The sequence below is a fragment of the Chanos chanos genome, chromosome 5, assembly GCF_902362185.1.
Source record: "Chanos chanos chromosome 5, fChaCha1.1, whole genome shotgun sequence".
Taxonomy (NCBI): domain Eukaryota; kingdom Metazoa; phylum Chordata; class Actinopteri; order Gonorynchiformes; family Chanidae; genus Chanos; species Chanos chanos.
The window spans coordinates 22070665-22093410 of NC_044499.1; the positions used below are offsets into that span (position 1 = coordinate 22070665).

Here is a 22746-nt window from a genome sequence, read left to right on the forward strand (position 1 = left end):
CATTGCATTAAAATGTGATCCCACACACCATACCATTGCTTTACTTGACTCTGAATTTGGCTGTGAGTGACAGTACAAATGTTTAAATTCATGTATTGTCTGAATCTGTGATCAGTCCATTGTGTGCTCTCTGTTTTTACTTTTGGTTCTCTGCCCTCCCCTCTGCCAACAGAAACATCTAAGGCTTTCAGGTGCATGTTAAGTATAAGTATTCTTCTATATTGTAATGTCGATTTTTTTAATAATAATAACAACAACAACAACAACAATAATAATGATAATGATAATAATTAAATTAAAACCAGCACTGGTTGTGTGGAGAGTTAGGAAAGCCTGACTAGGTAAACAAAACCTGTTGATAATATCAGTGCTTCTTAGCACCAGTAGCAGTGTGGTAAATGTATGTATGTGAAGGGCTGTGTCCCACTGACCGACTGGTACACTGACACAGAGACATAAAGCCAGAACCAGTTCAAGGACAACTCAGCACCACCATCACTCCTCCCCCACATCCTCGTGCTAATTAACTTAGCATAGGCATTATTGCCAGAACGCCACTTTGGCTCTCTGACAACCAACGCTGAAATCAGATTGTGAGGTGATCGGTCTCTGAGACCTTAACCGCTCTCGGAAAAGCCAACAGTATGATTATGTATGTACCGAAAGACTTTGGTGTTTGTTGTATAAATGTAAGTCTGAACAAACATCCTGCCATGAAGAATCTGTATCAAGAACCTGTGCTACTGCCCATTTTTTATGGCTGACTTGGTCAAACAAACCAGACCTGCGTGTTTCACAGACAGGCTGTGCACAGTGAGAACTGTGCTTGCAGAGCAAAATGACTCCTGGGAGCTTTAAATCAATATGAAATTGGTATGATTAAACCAAATAAACGATGTTGTCTGTCCGTACAGAGGCTGCCTGTGCAACCTGTAAGTGGTTTTTGGGCAAGTGACAAATGGTTTTTGAGCATCACAAACAAGTATGGCAGTAATAGAGTGTCAGTGTTTCCTGAAACATCCTCCGTGGTGGGAAATAGCATTAACGCTGCTAAATTCACTGCCTAAACTTACGCAACGCACATTACTGAAATATCAGCTGATATTTAAAAAAAACAAAACAATGCAACATCTTAAATTTTTTTTTTTTTTTTTCTTACTGACCAGGAGGATGAGGGAATAGAAAGTGTGTGCAGTGAACTCGTCACGCACACTCAGTCTTTAAGATGGTAGGAAAACCCACTAACATGTGTGCTTTGGTATTTGCTTTTAATAAAGTCAGATAAGCTTTAAGCTCTCATACAGTGTATGAACATTTGTAAAGACATGTAAAAACAGTGGCAGAAGGACAGAACACATGACATTTAGATAAATACACAGTCAAATATATGATATATACTAAAGTTTCACGTATTGCCCTTGAAACTGCACTTACTCAGACTGTAGGCCCACTAAGCGACTCACAGTACAATGCTACAACACTAACCCAGTCACAGTACAACTCTACAACACTAAACCACTAACAGTGCAACGCTACAACACTAAACCACTAACAGCACAATGCTACAACACTAAACCACTCACTGTACAACACTACAACACTAAACCACTAACAGTGCAACTCTACAACACTAAACCACTCACAGTACAACACTACAACACTAAACCACTAACAGTTCAATGCTACAACACTAAACCACTCACAGTACAACACTACAACACTAAACCACTAACAGTGCAACTCTACAACACTAAACCACTAACAGTGCAACGCTACAACACTAAACCACTAACAGCACAATGCTACAACACTAAACCACTCACAGTACAACACTACAACACTAAACCACTAACAGTGCAACTCTACAACACTAAACCACTAACAGTGCAACGCTACAACACTAAACCACTAACAGTACAATGCTACAACAGTAAACCAGTCACAGTACAACACTACAACACTAAACAAGTCACTTTACAACGCTACAACACTAGACCACTCACAGTATAATGCTACAACACTAAACCACTAACAGCACAATGCTACAACACTAAACCACTCACTGTACAATGCTACAACACTAAACCACTCACAGTACAACGCTACAACACTAAACCACTCACTGTACAATGCTACAACACTAAACCACTCACTGTACAATGCTACAACACTAAACCACTAACAGTTCAATGCTACAACACTAAACCACTCACAGTACAATGCTACAACACTAAACCAGTCCCAGTACAATGCTACAACACTAAACCACTAACAGTTCAATGCTACAACACTAAACCACTCACAGTACAACGCTACAACACTAAACCAGTCCCAGTACAATGCTACAACACTAAACCAGTCACAGTACAACACTACAACACTAAACCACTCACAGTACAATGCTACAACACTAAACCACTCACAGTACAACTCTACAACACTAGCCCACGAAAAGTACAATACTACAACACTTAACCAGTCACAGTACAACGCTACAACACTAAACCACTCACTGTACAATGCTACAACACTAGACCACTGACAGCACAACTCTATAACACTAAACCACTCACAGTACAATGCTACAAAACTGACATTGTAGCTTCTCTGACAATTGTGTCAGCAAACCTTTAAAAGTGCTGCATTCAGTCCAGTGTGTGTATGCATGTGTGTGTGCGTGTGTGTGTGTGTGCGTGTGCGCGCATGTATGCATGGTGTTTGTATATGTGTGCGTGTTTATGTGCATGGAGCAGAGAGACAAGAATCGGGAACGAGACAGCTGCACTTAGGCCACATCACACATCATTGCCCTTCTTGCACCACACATGTACCAAACACTGCCCCCCAGTTCCAGCTTTTCCCCACTGCCAGAAAGGCAAGCCTTCCCTTACCGGATGAGATCCAGCAGGGCATCGGCAGAGCTCATGATGGGCTTCCCACTGTCCTCGGAGTCCTCCTTCTGCGCCGCTCCGCCCGGGTGAATAATGATCACCATAATGATTCCTACCACCACCGCCACGAAGGTGGTCCACAGGTAATAGGAGATGGTCATGATTCCAAGACGACTGGAGCACTTAGCATCCAGCGCTGCCAGACCTGACATCAGACTGAAAGAGACAAAATTATAAGAATAGTTTATTACTATCGTTTACCTACACTTTTTCCGAACTCTTAACACAGCAACACACCTAAATCATACAACCAGACAAATAGTTTTTTGCTCAAAACCACATTTTCTACATTAAATACCAACTCTACATTTCAAAATGCAAAAAAACTTTCCCTGCACAGACTGACTCTATCAAAACACGGCAAACCTGACTCAATATCAAATCATTCTTTCAAAACACTAGCACATGTTTTCTAGCCAAGAGGAACACAGTCAATCATAGCACAATGACTTTCAAAATACAGTTGATGGCATTACAGAAACTGCATTACTTTTCATGTTTCAGATCCACAAGTACCTGCATACAATAGGCAATATGAAATCCACTGATTTTTATAATTCAGTCTCCTTTTACTGTAAAGCACTCTACATTTTTTGGTTGAGTGTCAAATGTGCGTATTTTTGGCAACATACTATCTAAAAGTGAATGAGTCATCTTCATTTTATGGAATGTACAGTGGAAAAAAATAGTAAGTGACAGAATTGCTGCAGTAAAAGCTTTATTAGCAACACGGAATTGCTGCCAGTGATCAACAAAATATCCAACATACATGGCCTTTGGTTCCAAACGTGCAAACATCAAATACACAAATACAGTAAAAAAGCCACAGCTACTCCTCTCCCTGGTCCTCTTCCTCTCCCTCGTTCAACTGTTCCTCTCCCTTGTCCAGACATTATTTTTTCTCCCTCTGCTCCTCTGTGTTGTTCTGTATCCACATTGAAATTTAATCCAAAAAGTCCCCTTTTTGCTGTGTATGTACATGTAATTGAAAGAACTTCAACACTTGGCTATGTCTCCGATTGAGATTGGAATCAGCTGTGGTTGGTCTGTTTTACACAACTTATAGTAAATCAGCTATTTCTCAATGATCTGTTCATTCAAAAATGCTCATCAGATGTTTCAGTATAGCTTTTGAGCTGCTGTTGTTGTAGAAGTAGAAGCTTTATACTATATTTAAGGTTTTGAACATCAGGTTTTCATTTCTGGCATGCTGTGTGCAAGCATTTGTAAATAAGACAAGAAAGATTCATAATTTTGGTATTGGGTAAGCATGTAAAGAAAATTTAAGCATTTTAGTGTAAATTGACTGCATATTCTCTTAAAACAGCAGGATTGTGTTAATGGTATGGACCGCAACAGACAGATGTTGTGCTAATTGTGTTTAGAGTTTTGAAAATTTGACTACGGATTGGACAAAAGGATGTTAGCAACTGTAAAAAAAACTGTAATAATAACAATAAAAAACACTGCGGTTAGGAGGTAAAATAAATAACTAAAGAAAGAAAGAAGAAGAAAAGGAAAAGTCAGGTTTAGGGAAGTGGCGAGGAACAATAGCAGGGAATCTATGTTCATCAGGTAAATTCATCAGTTCAGAAACTGTTGTCACACTGCATTGATAAGAAAACTGAAAGGAGATTTCTTTATTTATGTTTGTGTGTATCATTCTGTATTCACTTCAAAAGGTGAGGTATCAGTGTCAGGCCTCACAGCAGCACCCTAGACTGTCAGTTCAGATGTTAATGCTATAGTAATGAGGGAAGCTGACTGGTAACTGGAATACTGTGGTCTTTTATACCGGTCATGGTGGGTTAGTGTTGACACGTCCCTAAAGTTTCTCCACAGCTGTGTGACCTCAGTGAAGCACAGTAAAGTAATGTGGCACAGTAAAGTAATGACTGCAAGTCACTCAGGACAAATGTATGAATGTAAAACTCATTCAGCCTCACTGACTGGCCATCATTCACCAGTCATGAACAAACTGTTTGTGGTGTGATCATTTTGTGGTTTTTATTTGACCAGTGAGCATCTAGGGTGGCACAGTGGGTAGCGCTGTCGCCTCACAGCAAGAAGGTTTCGGGTTCGGTTTCCGGTCGGGTGGCCAGGGTCCTTTCTGTGTGGAGCTTGCATGTTGTCTGTGTGGGTTTCCTCTGGGAGCTCCAGTTTCCTCCCACAGTCCAAAGACATGCAGGTTAGGTGAATTGGACACACTAAATTGCCCTTAAGTGTCAGTTGGATAATATCCTGTAATGTCTTTTCCAGTGTTTAAAGATTTACATTCAAATTGTTGACTTGCAAACAAGAAACCATAAAGCATGGAACTGTGATAGGTTCATATTTATTTATGTTTGTGTTTGTTGGTTTATCCATTAAAGGTTGTCATATCACAGTTTTTTTTGTTTGCTTTCATACTAAGCCTCACCTTGGACCTCATGGTCAACTAAAGTCTGTTCATTTTTTACTAAATAATTGGATTTTCTGTCATGTGCTGTGTTCTCTCTCGCTCTCTCTCTCTCTGTATGTGTGTGTGTTTGTGTGTGTGTGTGTGTCTGTTTTGAACAAAGAATCTAAATAAGCTTTGGATGAGTTATTTTTTTCTCAGTTCTCCACACAGTTTTTCATCCTGACTCATCAAGGATAGGTCTCAAACCTCAGCAGTGTGTTTCTTGTCTCTCTGTACCAACATTTTCCAATGTCAAATACATTTTACATGTCAAATTATCCGAGGAAAAAAATTCAGCGAGTTTCAATTGAGCCCCTTGTCTTCAGGAGGAAAGCCTAACAGCAACATATTGTGCTAAGAGCCAGATAAACAAAATTTGCATGAGCCATAATCAGTCAACAGACTTTCCCTCTGGGTTTAGACACTTGCCTAATTCTAAAAGGCTGCTCACATCATTAGTATGCCATGTTGACATTGCAAAGTAAAACAGTTCACACTGGCTAAAACAGTGGAGAATATTCCCATCTGCTAATGCCGCTAAGTACGCTCTAAGAGAGGCAGGTGTGGTGCAACGGAGGTCAACAAACATGACAATCCAGACAACAATGACATAACCACACAAAGCCATAACCATTTCAAGTACATGACCCCCTTCCTCTCCGTCCCACTTACTTTCAGTGCAAATTAACTTAGCATAGGCATGATTCGGAGTATCTCTTTGACCCTCTGACAACTAAAGCTAAATTCAGCTCATGAGGTTATCAGTATCTGAAACTGTGCTACTTATAACTGTTCTTTAATAAGCCATTAGGGGTAACTGGGGGGGGGGGGTCTGACTCCCCTAATTAAGACTTGGACACCCCCAAAAGAGATAAAAACAACAGTTCGGGGGGGGGGGGGGGGGGGGTTCGAAACATTTAGATATCCTATGCTATATAGCCCTGGAGAAAAAGTTGCCCCCCCCCCCGTTGTCATTGTATAATTTGCACTCTGGAGCCTGGATGTGCTAATTGCTTCATCAGAGTATGCTAACAGCTCTGTAATTAGCTGTTTCTTATTCAGGGTTTTATGTGCATTAGCACTGATCAATTGTAGAAAGACACAGAGCTTTCAGGAATGAATGTGCCTTCAGGTGCAGCTCTGTCTGTCTGTGTTACGCGTCACTCAATGTTTTTTGTTTTTGTGGGGTTTTTTTTTTTTAAGCATCACTTTTGTAAAACTTAGTCCTGCAGTAATATTGCTTGAAAGAATTCTGACACATCCTCCATGAGAGGAAGGAGCATTAGTGTGGCTGGATTCACTGCCTAAACCTAAGTAATGGATCTTAATGAAATATCAGTTGTTTTATCAAACATTGATTCTGATAGTGTTTTATACACTAAGCAGGAGAATGAGGGAACAGAATGCAGTGAAGAACTAGTCACGCACACAACGTCTTTAAGACAGTAACAAAACCCTCTAACACGTGTGCGTCAGTCTTTACTTTTACTAAAATAAGATTAGCTCTAATCTCCCATACCGTGCATAATGTGAATGCAGAGAGAACAAAGGTCAGCAACAATGCTGGTCGGAAATGCTTCACTCGATTAAGAGTTTACATAGTTAAGAGAAGGAACCATGTCAGATGAGTATTGTGATTGGCTGATGTTTGATTAAACATTTACATAATAGTATGTGGTAACTCAGATGGTATTAATGAACCAGTTCTGGCATGTCTTTGCTGGTCAATGACCTGACATATCCAAAGATTTAATTTAAAAAAAATCAGGCTGAAACAGAAAGATGTCCCTCATGAAGAGGAACAAAATTTAGTTCAGATCAATTGTATTTGCCTATCTATTGTTTTTCTTTTTTTAAAAAAAAGCTTTGATCTTGAAGCATGTTAATGGAAGTCTTGTTGCTGTCAAGTCTTTCAGAAGGAACCATGTAATGACTGAGACAAAAATCTTAATGGGCAAGTGACATTTTGTCTGTTCAAAATAACAATCCACAGCCATACATTCAGCCTTAATGACTACGGAACTCACTGGGTAATAGGATGATTTTGCTCTGGACCTCTTAAACCATTAACAATACTAATACTCAAAAGTCCAGCTGCAGCTTTATCGTTATTCTGTGACTCAATCAATTGAACATTTTCTAAAAGGGGTGCTGAATGCTGATTGATTGTCTTTAAACTACATATTCACAATCCAACCTGCAAATCCATGCACACACAGGCAAACCAAAGCAATTTAAAACAAAGTTAGATACGCTTGATATTAGTCAGCGCTCATTATTTGCTAGCTTTGTTTTATTGTTGAATTAATGGTTTTGGGTTTAGTATTCATGGAAAATTGTACATTTTCTAACTACATCTGTGTCCAAATGCAGAGCAGTTCCAAAATAGTAGTTGTGGATGTTTGCTGAAGGAGTTTCTAGACTGTTTCTTGGTTGTCAAGACTCTTCAGTCCAAAACAGAATATAGAACAGGATGAATGAACGACACTTGGTAAGATTAGAGGGTCAGGATATAAGGAGTTGAGGAGGACAGACTGAAAATGAACATAGGTTAGTTCTAATGCTGACTATGTTACATTTTCTCATGAAAGTTCTATGAAAGCAAAACTGAAATATTTATACACCCATAGTCATGATACCTCTCCCGTAAACAGCTTGGCATTTCACAAATCATTTTTCACGCAAGAACATGTCAGCTGTGCAACTCAGTTACAACATTGATAGCAGCATATGGCATGCTTTAGTAGAAATCCTTGCACACATAAGTATCATCTTTACCTTACACTGTTCCCAGAAACACAAGGGAGCACGTGTCCAGCAAATATGTGGTTTTTGTCTTACAACTAAAATCTCCATGGCAACGTGTGGAACCCGTACATTGTGAAATAACAACAGTCTCTTGATGCTGCTGACCACCTTAAGCTAATCTCTTACCCAGTCATCTCAGTTTGGGATGTCTCCAGATATTTAATAGGATGGCCTGATCAGTGAGAAAGAACACTAAGCTCCAGTTTCTCATCACAGAAGATGACTGGCACACACATCATTACAGGTCTGAAGAAATACAATTCAGTAGATCAAAACTCAGCTGCTTTCCTTTTTCCCCCCTTTTCAGACATGATATACAGTATATATATGTGTGTGTGTGTGTGTATGCACATATATATGTATATATATGTACACATTTGATTAGAATTTTCCCTCTTAAACCTATTATGAAGTTTTTATTTCCTTGCTAGATATGCCAAGAGTGTTACCCTTAGATATTACTTGCAAATGATGCACTTGAGCTCTGCATACTACAATCATGATTAATCACAACAAATTAACTGAAGAGAGAAAACATAATATATGTAGGCCACCATCCACTATTCAGATTGAGCACGTGTAGTGAGGATTATAATGTATCAATAGTAATAATAATAAGCAGTAGACAACAGAGCACCACATGCAGGCAGTAGTATCTCCTGGCAGGAGTGTGTAAGCTTCAACTTTCCCTTGTGGAGAATACTGGCACTAAAACCTGACTGTTTCCTACAGATCAGGGGCAGGGGACAGAGATCCAGTGATTATTAGTGCTTTTTTAATGAAGATGAGGGTAGGGGAGGATAGGATGAAATAATGTATAGAAATAAGCACAGAAACTCTGGTTTCAAGAGCAATTTCAAACAAAGGAAAAAACAACATCAATCTCCTACTTAAAAAAAAAAATTCCATTGCCCACGTCCTCTCTTAAGATAGAGCCCAAAATGTGTCTATTTTAAGGCTTGGGCTGAAATTATGATTGTTACAGTGACAGGTGGTAATACGGCTGTAATGTATAAGTGAACTGCATTTAGTGGGCATTTTTTCAGAACTACAACCCAACCAACCATTGTATTCACCTCAAAGATTCTTTTTTTTTACTCATATGTCAATTACCACACAATAGAAAGAATGTGTGATTGTCAGCAGATATTTATGAATTGTGAGAAATACACACAAGGCCCATTAAGGCATTTCTAAAACACTAATGTTTCATGGATAACAGAATAATGAATATAAGCGCTAACAATATTTTAAAATGCCCTGGATCCTGTGAGCTGCCCTCATAACAGGATGGATAAAATGCATTCACTGCCACTCATTTGTAATTTGAGTGACTGAGGAAAAACACACAGAGAGATTTAAGCATCAAATTCACCCTGACCTTTTTGAAATGCAAGCAGTATTACCCAATGCATGTCAAGATTCACAGTGTAAAAATTACCCTGCTTGTCAAAAGCAGTTTCATCATATTCCCATTCATTTGTAAGAGTGCCTGTAAAGAGATCCTCTAGATAAAAGGATGAATGAAATAGTAAACAGTATAGCATATTCTGCCAGTTTAACGTGAATTAAAAATAAATTTATGTTTTGGGTTTTTTTTTAGATGTGGGCAAAAGATACTGCATACCTGTTGTAGTGTTAGGTGAGTTACAGGTTGTTTTTTTTACCTGTGCTTTTAGCAGTGTCAGGAAATTGACGAATTCAGTGGACCATTAAATGGACCATTCATGCAGTTATCACTTTTGATTTCTACAGAGCACGAAAGCACTTCACTGGATTCATCCAAACACATTATTTGGGTCATGTTCTTTCGATCAAAACTATAATTGCTACTTGCACTTTGAGATATGAATAGACTGACTCGTTATTTTAAGATGCTGACATTTTTCAGAGTGTCACATGGTTAGTCTAAATGACTCTCCTGGTCAAATAAAAACTACATGACTGTTCAGTCTCCTCCATATGGCAACAGGCAGATGTGCAGAGGAAATGCACTGAAACTCAAAGCTATATTTCAGAACCTAAAGGACCAGGTATAAAATTTTTGGTTTCTAATACTACGAAAGCATTCAAGTTGAAGAACATCTGCCCAAAGGGCCATATTGTTATTGAATGCTCAGATTCTGTGATCCGGGATTGAGATTCTGTTTCCCTCTGCGTAATTTTTGGGACGAATGTTTATACCTGTGCCAATCTCGTGAAGAGTTAAATATAACAATTACACCATCAGACTTTAACAGTTCAACAGTTAATTACAACATTTATAATACATGAAGGTTTTGGTGACTTTCACAAAAGCACTGAATCTAAGAAACCCTGTATTTTTTTTAAACTGTAGGTATTTTCCATAGACAAGGCTGACATCAACATGGTATCCCACCTATAGTTGGTTTTCAACACTAAATTCACTCTTGTACTACAGATTGAGCAATCACAGTTCTGCCATCATATTTCACAATCACACGGTCATTATGTGTCAAAGCGAGGAGGGGGAAGAGCGTAGCAGGACAGACTATAGGACATAGCAGCCCCCAGATGCTACTGGAGGCTGGGTAGACCCTTTTCATGTATCATACGTGTGCCTTTGGCCCATTAATCTGATGTCTAAAGGCTGTAGTCGTGTCAAAGGTGGGATTAGGCCTCATGCTGTCTGACCTGGCGTGACATCATGGGTTTGGGACCATCTGTGTTTGGGGCTTACTAGTGCTGCACCTCTGTTTGACATGAGCATTAAGGTAATCCTTCAGGAGATGAGACAGTGCGGCTCAGAGATCTTGGCTTGGCCAGAGACCCTGGAAGGGTCAGCAAGGTGTAATATTTCTCAGGTATCACAGATGAGATTGCTGGAAAGATGCCAGGGTGTGGGATGTTCATCCCAGGTCAGTTCTATACAATCTGACTGGCCACTGTTTGTTCTCAACATCACCCTGTATCACTGGTGAATGTGAAAATTACACTGAACATTAACATAATATTCAAATCCGTATGTCATATCTCAAAACTGGATTGAAACTGCTTGATAGAGCTTTGCCTTAACTTGAAAAGAAAGAATGAATGAGACTTGAAAAGAGGAAATGAATGAGGAATTAATGTGGTACATCTGTACTGTGAGACAGTGAGAGTGTGAGCATAAGAGAGAGAGGGAAAGACAGAAAAAGAGAGAGAGTTTTGTCACCTTCAAAATCACTCAACTTCAACAGTCCTCAGTTTAATGACATTCTTAATGTCACCTTCAATAGTGCTCAGCTTTGTTACATTCTTTCTTTTAAACGTCCTAAAGAAGACGACAGACGGGCACCAAACATCCTGTACTGCAGCTTTGGATCCAACCCTAATCTAGGACACCTGATTCACCTACTTGGAAGCTCTGTGGAACTATGATTAGTTCAACAAAGTGAGCATGTGTAGGGTTGGAAAGATGTAAGCTCTTGTGCTCTCTGGGATGGTTGCTTTTGTATGAACAATCTCAGATGATAAACCACATAAATAACCCCCAATACAGTATGTAAATCAGTTTCAATGTTGGAGGTTTGTCAGATTCCAAGTCAAACTGTAGTAACATATCAATTAGTAACTCACTGTGCCCATGTCCAAAATTATTTGAACCGTCACTTCCCAAACTTTTCTTCTCGCATTAAGATTAAATCTCCATGATTGCACACAAACACACTGTAAACAGAGAATTTGACCTCTGCATTTAACCCATCCATACACACCAGTAGTGATGAGAACACACAACCACTGGGCGCAGGAGCAGTGGGCAGCACACCTGTGCCAGGGGGCAGTTGGGAGTTAAGTGCCTTGCCCAAGTGCACTTCAACTGTTGATGTTGCCTGCTGGTCCCAGGAACTGAACCAGTGACCTTTTGATCACAAACCTGCTTCGCTAACCATTAGGCCACGGCCTGCCCAATTCTACCTTCATTGCATATTACCAAAAACCTAGTAAAAAAAAAAATTCCTCACATCACATCACTATTCGAAGAGCACAATCTGTAAAAAAAAAAACAGAGTTATCCTTCGGTGAAAGCTGACAGTGTAATCTGTCGCCCAATAGTAAACAGTCCAGATTAACAGAGAGGGAAAAATCTACTGGTTCAGACAGGCTGCCACACTGTGTTTGTCCAACATTGCTGAACTCAATAAAATGCTGGGATTTTCATTCAATGTACTGTAGTTTTTAATCTTTAATAATCAAAAAAAGTATTTCCAAACAACAACGTGGTTCTGTGCATGACTACAGATGATGGGTTTGCTTTGGTATATGGTATGTTTACTTCTTCTCAGCAAGTCGACAGTAAGTTGTATGACACCTTTGATGTACCATATCTGTACCAATGATTTATTTACATACCCATGATCTGCGTGTGAGTAATTATATAACTATAATTAGAACTACAATTCTAATTAGAAATAGAATTAAACTTGGCCCTGGATGCAACTGTACTCGAATTTGACCACTATAACCAGAGCCTGACTCTGTGAAAAATTTTAAAAAGCACAGGTGCCATAATGCACTGGGAAAATGTGTAAGAATAAAAATGTGCTGTTTTTAATCTTCAGAGAACACTGACAAGCTACGGACTGAAACCTTTGCTGAGGTTCTAAATTATTTGTAAGGGGAATCCTTGATGTATTTCTATTGAAAGAGAGTTATTGTGTCATAAGATCATACTGTACAGGAATGAATTTTGTCATGGCCTTGTGGTTTCCCCTTTTTTGGATGATTTCTTCAAAACAGCTATACATGAATCCTCTATATTAAAATTGCAAATCCAGACGGATGTCAGTTGTCAACCAGTTTTGCTGTGATTAATCCAAATGTATTTCTGGAACGTCATCAGTCCAAGTATGGATTTGCACATAGAGCCAAAGGTCTTTTAGTTTAAAGCTTCAGTATTGTACCTACTGGTCCAATCATTTTGTACTGCTGAACTATAGAGCTTAGTTAAGTCTTCCTCACATTTGAACTGTGAGCTCAGGAAGCATGACCTTAGCATTAGCAAGGTCCACGTGATTAGAGTTTTAAACATATTAAGACTATGCTATGAATCTCACTTTAAACATCAAGCCTCAGATTCACACTTAAAATGTGACATCTAAGCTTTGTCACCCCTCAGCAATGATCTTGGCAAACGACATATGCTTTCATCTAAAAAAGTCTGAAGTCTTGAATTACAAGTGGAACCATAGATTACAGATTACACTGGACCCATAGATTATAGAGTCCACTAGACTCATGGATTACACATCACAGTAGAATTTCAATCATGTGATGGCCAAAATTCCATCCCATATTAAAAACAGTGAATTGGAGCAGACATGGACAGTTAAATGCTAGAGCACATGTGTCATCCAGCGGTTCTTGTCTAAAACTTGTCTGTACATAGTGTTCAAGCTGGACACACATGTTATGGTTCTCCAAGCAGAGGTGTTGAAGTGGACTGCACAGATGTAATAAAGAAAAGAACATCCCAAGCCAAGCAGTATCAGCTCTGCACCCAATTCCAGGATGTCACAATAAAAAATCTTTTTTTTTTCTTGCTGTCAGACACTAGAGTGACAGATGTGATACTGTTTGATCCTCTCCACTGTTATAGCAGTAACAAAGCGAGGAACACATTCTAGTGAGTACCATGTCTTTGCCCTGACTCTTACATCTTTTTGGCAGAGAGTGAAGCTCAAGGCTTCCCATGCCACAGCTGAAGGCAAAAGCCAAACCTGTTAAATTTGCATAGTTTCTTTGTCACTAGTTCTAGAACCCTGTCAAACTCCGTTAACCAGAGAGAGACAGAAAAGTCTTTTAATCAATAAGAAGGCCAGATGGCTCATTCATCAACCCTCTAGCATATATTAGACAAACCCAAATCTGAGAGAGCAATATTAAAGTGTTACTACACTGATGAAACATTTTAGTGTTTTGTCAGTACAATGGATGGTCAGGACAAATGGTTGAGTGTACATGATGTAAGGACTATGTGAATTATCATACTATTTCATCATTAGGCAGGAAAATAGACTGAAATCCCTTTGGATAATCAGACACAAATCATATTAAGCTCTTCAAAGAAGCACTCCTTCCTCTTCCTGATATTTCCTTTTACTTTGGGATATTTTCATGTCAAAGCTGTTTTAATCAAATTTCAAATGAATTTGAACAGAGCAAAGAACATGTTTTTCTTTGGTTTGTAGTACTTAACTATTGCTAAAAAAAAAAAAAAAAACGCTCTGAAAATGACCCTAAAAAAAGCTGTCACTTGCTGTGCTTGTGTCACGCCGGTGGAGTGGTGCAGGTGCAAGACACGATGATGAAGGTGACAAAAGAAGGACTTTACTTACAAACTGAAGATCAAAATACACATACAAACAGGAACCAAACCGATAACAAAAATGTGCAGCGACACAGTGCATTCAAAACACAAACAACGATAGACAAAGGACAAGGCAAACACAAGGGCTTAAATACAGAGGGCGAACTAAACAGGGCAAAACATGATTGGTACAAACTAACGAGGTTAATAAATGAGACAAACAGGAACAAGTGAGGGGCGGAGACAGACACAGAACAGGAGCACAAAGACATGTCAAACTAAAAGTACAAAACGAGGTGCAGGCTGTGACAGCTTGTTATGTTTAGAACTCATAGAATAGTAAGAACCTTTGTCGTACAACCTCAGAAAAATAAAACACTCTTTAACTTTTGTATTTATCGTCATATCTAATGTGAATGATCCATCATTCAAAATCAGGGCCAGTGTAAGGAGGGTGGAGCCTAACTAAACTCTTTATCAGGAGATAATCAAGTTGATTCACTGGCCAATGAAACCTGTCTATTGTCCTACCCACCAGAACTACAAACTATCACAGATTGTTAAAAAAGACAAAGAAAATGCAAAAATTTAGTAGCTTGCTAAGAATTTAGCATAACGCCGAGGCACTTAAAATGTCTTATCTCCAAAAAGGACCAACAATAAAAAATTAGTAAAAATTCTGTTTAAAATCCCTGGAACATGAAATAGATCTTTGATATCACTGTGCAGTATGACCTGGTGCTCATGTAAATGTTCAAAACAACCCCAATATTAACTGTTACAACTGGACAGTACTTAGTGTACCAGACACAAGACATGCAGTGAAACCAGATGAACAAAAATGACCAGGATTCCCTCATCTCCGCTCCGGGTCAAGAGTACAAAGTACACGGAAGATAATGAAGTCCCAAAGCAATATGATCATAGCAACTGCATTTAATATTCTGGTCTCATTTAACATTGCAGTCTCTAACCTCACAAACTCATCCTGACATCCAATTACCGCCCACTCACACCTTACTTCCAGCAGTATCACAGAATGCAGATAGAAAAAACAAAAAAAAATCGATAAACTCCTAAACGGAGGAATAAGAAAAGCCACGACCACTGCTCACTCATCTGATAATCTGGTTTGCCGCTCTTGCCGGTGGGCAGATGGTGAAGAAATGAGGACAGAGTACAGTTCCTACATCACCAGGGCCCTAAGCTCCAGCATACACTCCGGCCCCGTTTAAGCGTGTGCATCTTGATTAATATGGTCATTCTGTACATGGTGAGACTGGGCTAGATTAGGGAAGAGACCCCTGGCTATAGTATGATGTCTTTTTCTTGTTTATTTGAACCAGCTGTTTTTACTGTTGTGGACAAAAATACTGGTGTCATATCACTACACAATGCTCAATGTCTTTACTTTTTTTTAATATCATGATTTTGCTGTTCATGTGATAAACTAGCACAAATGAAAGAGAAAAGTTGCACATTTGCGTGTAGTTAGACTAGGTGTCGCTATCTTCTGTTGAAAAGTTTACTGGCATTTTGCCAAGGTGTCTGTCCCTGAAATGGTACCCTTGGCACCAGGGCCGACTCCACAGGCCAACAAACTGGAGTTACCAGGGAAGCTGTGCAGTTGGTCCTGGGTTTTTCAGATTAGCGCTAATTAATCGAGCTGCACATCACGTGCAGAAGGCTTTTTTAGCTAACAGCTCTGGTGTTCATCGACCTGTGTAAACCTTCCACCTACACTATGTGTGTGTGTGTGTGTGTGTGTGTGTGTGTGTGTGTGTGTGCGTGTGTGTGTGTGAGACACACACCAGTTCTGGTGTTCATTGACCTGTGTGAACCTTCCTCCTACACTATGTGTGTGTGTGTCTGTGTGTCTGTGTGTGCGTGTGGTTTACGTATATTTATTTGTGGCCAGCCGACTGGAACGCTGAACTTGGCCTTGTGTTTAGCAGTGCAGCTGGTGTGGGATGTAGAATCGTGCTCTCACTCATCCAGACCTTGGTTTTAGTAAGTAGCTTATTTCAGCAAAGCATCCTGCATGTAATCACTGGGTTATGTATGATTTTATGCCATTTTTGGGTTAGTAATCATGTGACATGGCTGCTTTGCTGGCACAAACTGAGGCTAGATCAGCTCTTTGGTCAAGAGTCCAGAATCAGGCTTTCCGTAACTGTTATGAAACCAACCAGAAGTTTATATCAAACCAGACTACACCACAGTATTCTAACAAATAAGAAGAAACCACCATACACTTGCCTAAATATGTGCAATTCTCTCAACTCACTAGAACCCATCACTGAAGGCGATTGCACTTTCTGATTTCTCATAATTTCTTCACGAGCCATCACTTGAGTGAAAATGCTATCAAAAGCAATTCAGGTGAACACTGATAACTCTCTCTCTCTCTCTCTCTCTCTCTCTCTCTCTCTCACTCTATCGTGCTCTTGCTGTCACGGTGGGTGAATAAAGAATTAAGAGTGATTAGATCCTTGTCAGTGAATATGATCTCCTGCTGAGGGAGTGAGGGAGTCGTCCAGGTGCACGGGTGTTCTTACCTGGAGACAACCAGAGGCAGGATGAGCATCTTCAGCATCCTCATCAGTAACTCTCCAGGGAACTGGAAATACTTCACCTCCTTTGTAAAGAAAAGCAGAGAGTTACAAAATGATCACATGCGTATAAATCTGAGATCGAGATTTTTCATTTCAAATCCCCTATATATGATGAACATTTTGATATGGTTTTTTTTTTCATTTTCTTTTCATTCTTTTTTCTGTGTTGCTCTAATTTAAACACTTTAGTATTTCTAAATCTCTTTCATCTTTATTGTAAAATGTGTCATTTTATTTTTAGTTCTATTTTTCTTTCATCATCTGAGGTTTAAACTGTGACTTCTGCTTGCAGGCAGATGAGCTGAAAAGCAATATGACAAGAAAGAAAGGGGCCTACGCTGAAACATCATTTAACTACAGTAAGGTGTACCAGACACCATGGAGGTGATGGTACAGTGGAGATCAGTGGAGAATTTTCGCTGGGATGAGGATGTGGTGAGACTTGAATGAATAGACAGAGAGTTATAATGCAGCTTCCAAAGACTACAATAAACATGAAAAACTGTTATGAAACTGTCATGCATCCTGGGGTGTCAAAAACAAAACAAAACAAAACAAAAAAAACCCAGAGTCCGTCCTACCCACTCACACCATTATATAAATCATTTTTTATGTGATTATTGTCAAATGATTTATTCTCTCCGATATTATACTAGTTTACAAAGTATGTGAATATCTCCACAGCGGTGATTTTAGCAAATGGCTCTTAGGAAATTGTTCTGATGACATATGTAATTAGCCCCTAATGACCCACGCCACCATTAAGAACATGCCATCATGGCATGCCATTATGTTTCAGCTTTTCATCTTACTCATTTGAATCACAAATTTGCACTTTTTCAAGGTTGTCAGTTCACGTAGCGCACTGCATGTGCTGCACAGAGCATTCATTTATGCTGTAAAATGACCATTAATTATTTTTCACAAGTAAAACCATGTTGCCCTGACATAGAATTACCACCAGTGGTGACACATTTGAGAGCTGTGCAGAGTATTTTGTGTCTGGAATAATAAAATTGGTGAATGTGTATGATTTGTAAGGTTGTCTCTTATATTGCTTTATAGAGGATGTGAATCAGGCAAACTCAATGAAAGAGGAGAGAAAAAGAAGGCAAGGTGAATGAAGGGAAATTAGCAGAGTAAAAATCAAAGACTAGGTAAGGAAAGTGTCTTTGTTAAATCCAGGGAGCAGAGTATGTTGGTCTCTGTAACGTGGTTTATATCAATAAAATAATCATAGATGTTGCTCCAGGGTCCTTGTCGCCATTTTACTTGACTTAACATTTATCAAAAATATTGTTATCTATTGTTATCTATTGTTAATGGAATGTGGGCAGTCACTTAATCTTCAGTGATTAATAACAGAATAAATATATTAATATATATTTCTGTATAGAACTGTTTAAAACCTCTAGTGAATGTTCAATCACTTTTATAAAAATGTACTGTATTGTGGCCCATTCTGAGGTTCAGAAACTCCTGCATTCAACAAATGAAAAGAGATGGAGAAGAGAAAGAAAGGAAGAATGAAACAGATATATCACTTTGTTAAACACAAACACACTTCCTTCGCCAGGTAACGAAACAAGTAGGGCACTGTGGAGGTGAGGGAGTCAGACACACATCTACACACACACACACACACACATACAGTGCTTCAGAGCCATATTGTGTTTAAGAGTAATTGGGCGGAGATGATGCCAGTGCTAAAGCGCTTTAAAGACAGCATTAAGGGCAGGAAGGGACACACAGGGCTTACTGCTGCTGCCTTAGATCAGGATCAATGCAGACAAATGGCAAGAAATCAAGTCTGTGTTGGTGGCACAGATTTCACAGGGCTGACCCCAATACAACTGGCATGTGGCCCTGGCATCTGCCTGGGCACAGATGCCAATTTTTAGACTGCAGTGTGGAATGCTGTCACAGAGCAGGTGGCTGCCAGGGACCCTGCCTGACTGGTAAACACTCAGTGGAGAATTCTGGGTTTACACAACAAAATGACTGGGTTAGGCCTAATAAGGACACACCAAAAGTTCATTAAGCTTGGTGTGAATCCTGAAGACTCACTTAATGTGAAAGGTTTCTAGGATGGTGTGTTTATGTAATATTTACTGCTAAAAGTGTGGTGTAACTCTTGTGTAGATGTTACATAGCACTTCCATAATGGCTAAATTTGTAAACTTACAAAAGTTATACAACTTTATGTATCTGTCTAGATGTCAAAATGTAAAAAGGAGGTTAATAATTAAAGTACACAGTCATTAATGGGAACATAATAAAAGACCAAAAAAACCCCAAAACATAAAAGACCAGTAAAAACTGATTTCTTATGTGTAAGGTTTTTTTTGTTACCTAGTCAGAATAGTTAATGACAAGTAGAATACCCAGACTCATAAAGAGCCCAGTCATATACACACACATATTAGATTTGAACTAATTTGACACCAAGCAAAATCCAATTCTGCATGAATGGAAGCTAATGAATACTTCCTGTCAATAGATGGGGAGCGAGGTCACTATGTGAAAGTTTCCATTACTATTGATAGACCTCTCCACAGACCAGCATTGCATACAAGATGATGGGATTTGGGATTTTGCTCTGCAGAAGGCTAATTGGTGGAAATGAAATTTTAAGTGGAAATTATTTCTCCATGTAGAAGGCACAGATATTTGGTGCATTATGTTTCATCTCTCAGGTCCTTGAAATACAAGAACCATTTGGGAAGACAACTGCTGCATGAGGCCAGCTCACAGAAAAATCTAGAATTGTTTTTCTTGTAGCAAGCTTTGCTATCACTGAAGCAACAGCACCAGGATCAACATTCCACTATTTCTTCTGGAAAACATAAGACAAAAATGGGTTTAAAAATGAGACAATAATGGCTTTTATTAATTTGCTGGTGACTGCTAGGTTTGTCACATGCACTGGATAGTGGGATTCACCTTTGATGAATATGAGTCCAATATGAATATGAATATGAGGGGCTGCTGTATGCTTCAGGGGGTGAGTATATTTTTCTGGCGCTTTGGAAATCAAATGATTTCTATGGATCTTGAAGGTGTCTTTGGATCTATTCCAGTAATTTCAATGTGTAAAACTAATAAAAAAAGAAACAAAATCCTCTAGTTCACTCTACATTTCATGTGTGGGAAGCAGTTCTACATAATCCTTGTATACTGTTTTGATCATTGAGCAAACACTGTAATCTGGCTAATCTTACAGCAAATATTGACAGTATGTTTGCAGTTCATGTTCAAGGCCCTCCGATTTAAAAGGGAAAAAATATAATTTTGTTAGACTATCATTTCGACAGAGGAAGCAGAGGGACATCTATGTGGAGTTCTTTGAGTTTCCCCCGGGACTAAACAGAAGATGCTGTCAATAGGATTTTCAGATGCGGATCCTTAATGCAAGCGTCTCGGCATATCTGCGTGATTGACGACTAATCCTCCCTGGCCAGCTGGACGGACACAACCCCTCTATTTCATAATCACACTGAGCTATGATGGAGTCTATCGTCTTCTCCGATTGGTTATCAGGATCAAAACACAGACTGGGGAACCTGACAGGTTATCAAGGCTCTTGTGAAGGCAATGGAATCTTGTCCAAAGGTTTCTTGCTTTGTTCGGATGAATGGATGAGTACACCAGTCAAACTCACAGATTAGATCTCTTAACTGAGAATCAGTAGACTGATCAAAGTGGATTTCTAGATCCTATGATGATCCCTGAAATCTTATTTACCCACACAGTGTGGAAGTGGTGCGATGATGACAGTGTCAAAATCGAGTATCACAGTCCACTGAATGCTCCGTTTTTAAAAGTAGTCAACATAGTATTCTAAGTGTAACTCACAGAACAATTGAACTGCATGGAAAAGTGCAATATGTTTTCAGGTATTCTGATATGTCAAATACCTGACCACTTTTACGCACTTTCATCAACGTAGGTCATTGTCAAAATGTGATACAAACTGGTCACGTTTGGGGGAATTCTAGAAAGAAGGTGAATAAAGAGGAAGGAAGATGGGACATTTTCTTTAAGGGTGTCAGGGAGAGACAGTGACAGGGGTTTTGGATCAGGTGACTGGGGGACTGACCTGTTCGGAGAGGTGCTTGGAGCGCAGGAAAAAGCCCAGCAGGCAGCCGATGACCACGGCCAGTACCGACAGGATGAGGAGGCCATTCTGCTGGCACACGTTCTTCACCCGGGTCCACACCTCACCTATCGCCATGGCGACACTTCCAAGTCCTCCTAACCCCAATCAATCAGCCATACACGCGACCCGAACCAGCAAGCCAACACAAAAACGTGTGGGGACAAAGGTGAAAAAGAGGACGCACACAAAAAGATAGAGGTTAAGGGAGAAAGGGAGAGAGAGAAAGAGAGACGAAAGCAAAGAACAGAGAAAGAGAGAAAGTTCAAGAAAAGGTAGGGGGTTTATCAGGTCTCCTTCTGCTGAGTAAAAGCACGTTGTGCCTCTTTTCCACTCACGGTCATCCCACAGAAGACTAAAGCCCATTACACTTTCCAGGCACTCTCTCTCTCTCTCTCTCTCTCTCTCTCTCTCTCCCTCTCTCTCTCTGTCCCCACCCTCTCTCTCTCTGTCCCCACCCTCCTCTCTCTCGTCACCACACCCACATATGCGTCTCCATCCAGTAGTACTCCGGTTCAGCCAACAGGGGGCTCTTCGACAGCTGGCGGTATTGTCCCTTGGGTTAATACCACCGATCCTATTAGGGCTTCACTGCATTAAGGGGATCCGAAGCTGGATTAAGGATCTCTGAACAATTGGAAAGGGGATTGTTCAAAACTGTGCAAGAAAAAAAAATTGCAGACAACAAAAACGGACAGACATAGTCAAAACAAAATTCAGTGACGCTGCAGTCAATCTTGTCCTCTCCGGTCTTAGCCAAGCCAGGCGTCTGTGCTGTGTGCTGAGTCCAGAGCCAAGCATGTGTTGTGTAAAAGAGTCCTCGGATAGTTTATCAGCAGGATATCGTGGCCTTTTGGGCACCTGCTGGGCAACAACAGGGCAGTCAGTCAGAAATGTAATACAACTCTGTCCAATGACCCTGTAAACAGACTTGTGATTTGTGCAGTCTTAGTGCAAAGCAGAGCCAACCGTGACACGCTGAGATACTTTCAAATCCTCATCTCACTGAACCTGAGCTGGAGGAATAAGCAGTCAGTGTGCAACGAAGTTTGATTCATACACATCACCAAACATGTGCCGAACAAAAACCTGTAAGCAAGCTTTTGGGAGTGTTTGAAACTGTGCCTATAGGAAAAGGTTCTGTATTTAAAATGCAAATGTGAACTGACATACATACACAGGCACACAGACACAGACACACACACGTGCGTCTGCATGCACTAACGTTTGCTTTTATATCTTGTCTTTATGGGTCCTCCCGTCATCTCACATTTTACTGTAACAAAGGATTAGTAACCTGACTCTTACCCTAACAATAATGACAAAAACCATGACAAAAGAAATGTTTTGGCACATTCTAACAATAACAGCAATAATTTTCTGAAAAAGATTTTTTTTCCAACAGAGATCCAACAAAAGTAGCAACATGAAATCAACATCCTACTTTTGACATATTTATGATGTAT

The 22746-nt window shown here is 39.7% G+C and overlaps 1 protein-coding gene across 2 annotated transcripts in view; it reads right to left on the minus strand.

Moving 5' to 3' along the window:
* slc1a7a (solute carrier family 1 member 7a) overlaps positions 1-21371 on the minus strand; it is a 36369-nt gene extending 14998 nt beyond the window's left edge. For both annotated transcript variants that reach the window (XM_030775800.1, XM_030775801.1), the window contains exons 1-3: positions 21224-21371; positions 17068-17147; positions 2892-3107 (exon numbers count right to left, since the gene is read on the minus strand). In XM_030775800.1, the coding sequence (XP_030631660.1) occupies positions 2892-3107; positions 17068-17147; positions 21224-21358 (431 nt within the window). In that variant the 5' untranslated portion in view covers positions 21359-21371. The remainder of the gene's footprint in view (positions 1-2891; positions 3108-17067; positions 17148-21223) is intronic.
* Between the last annotated feature and the right edge of the window lie 1375 nt (positions 21372-22746).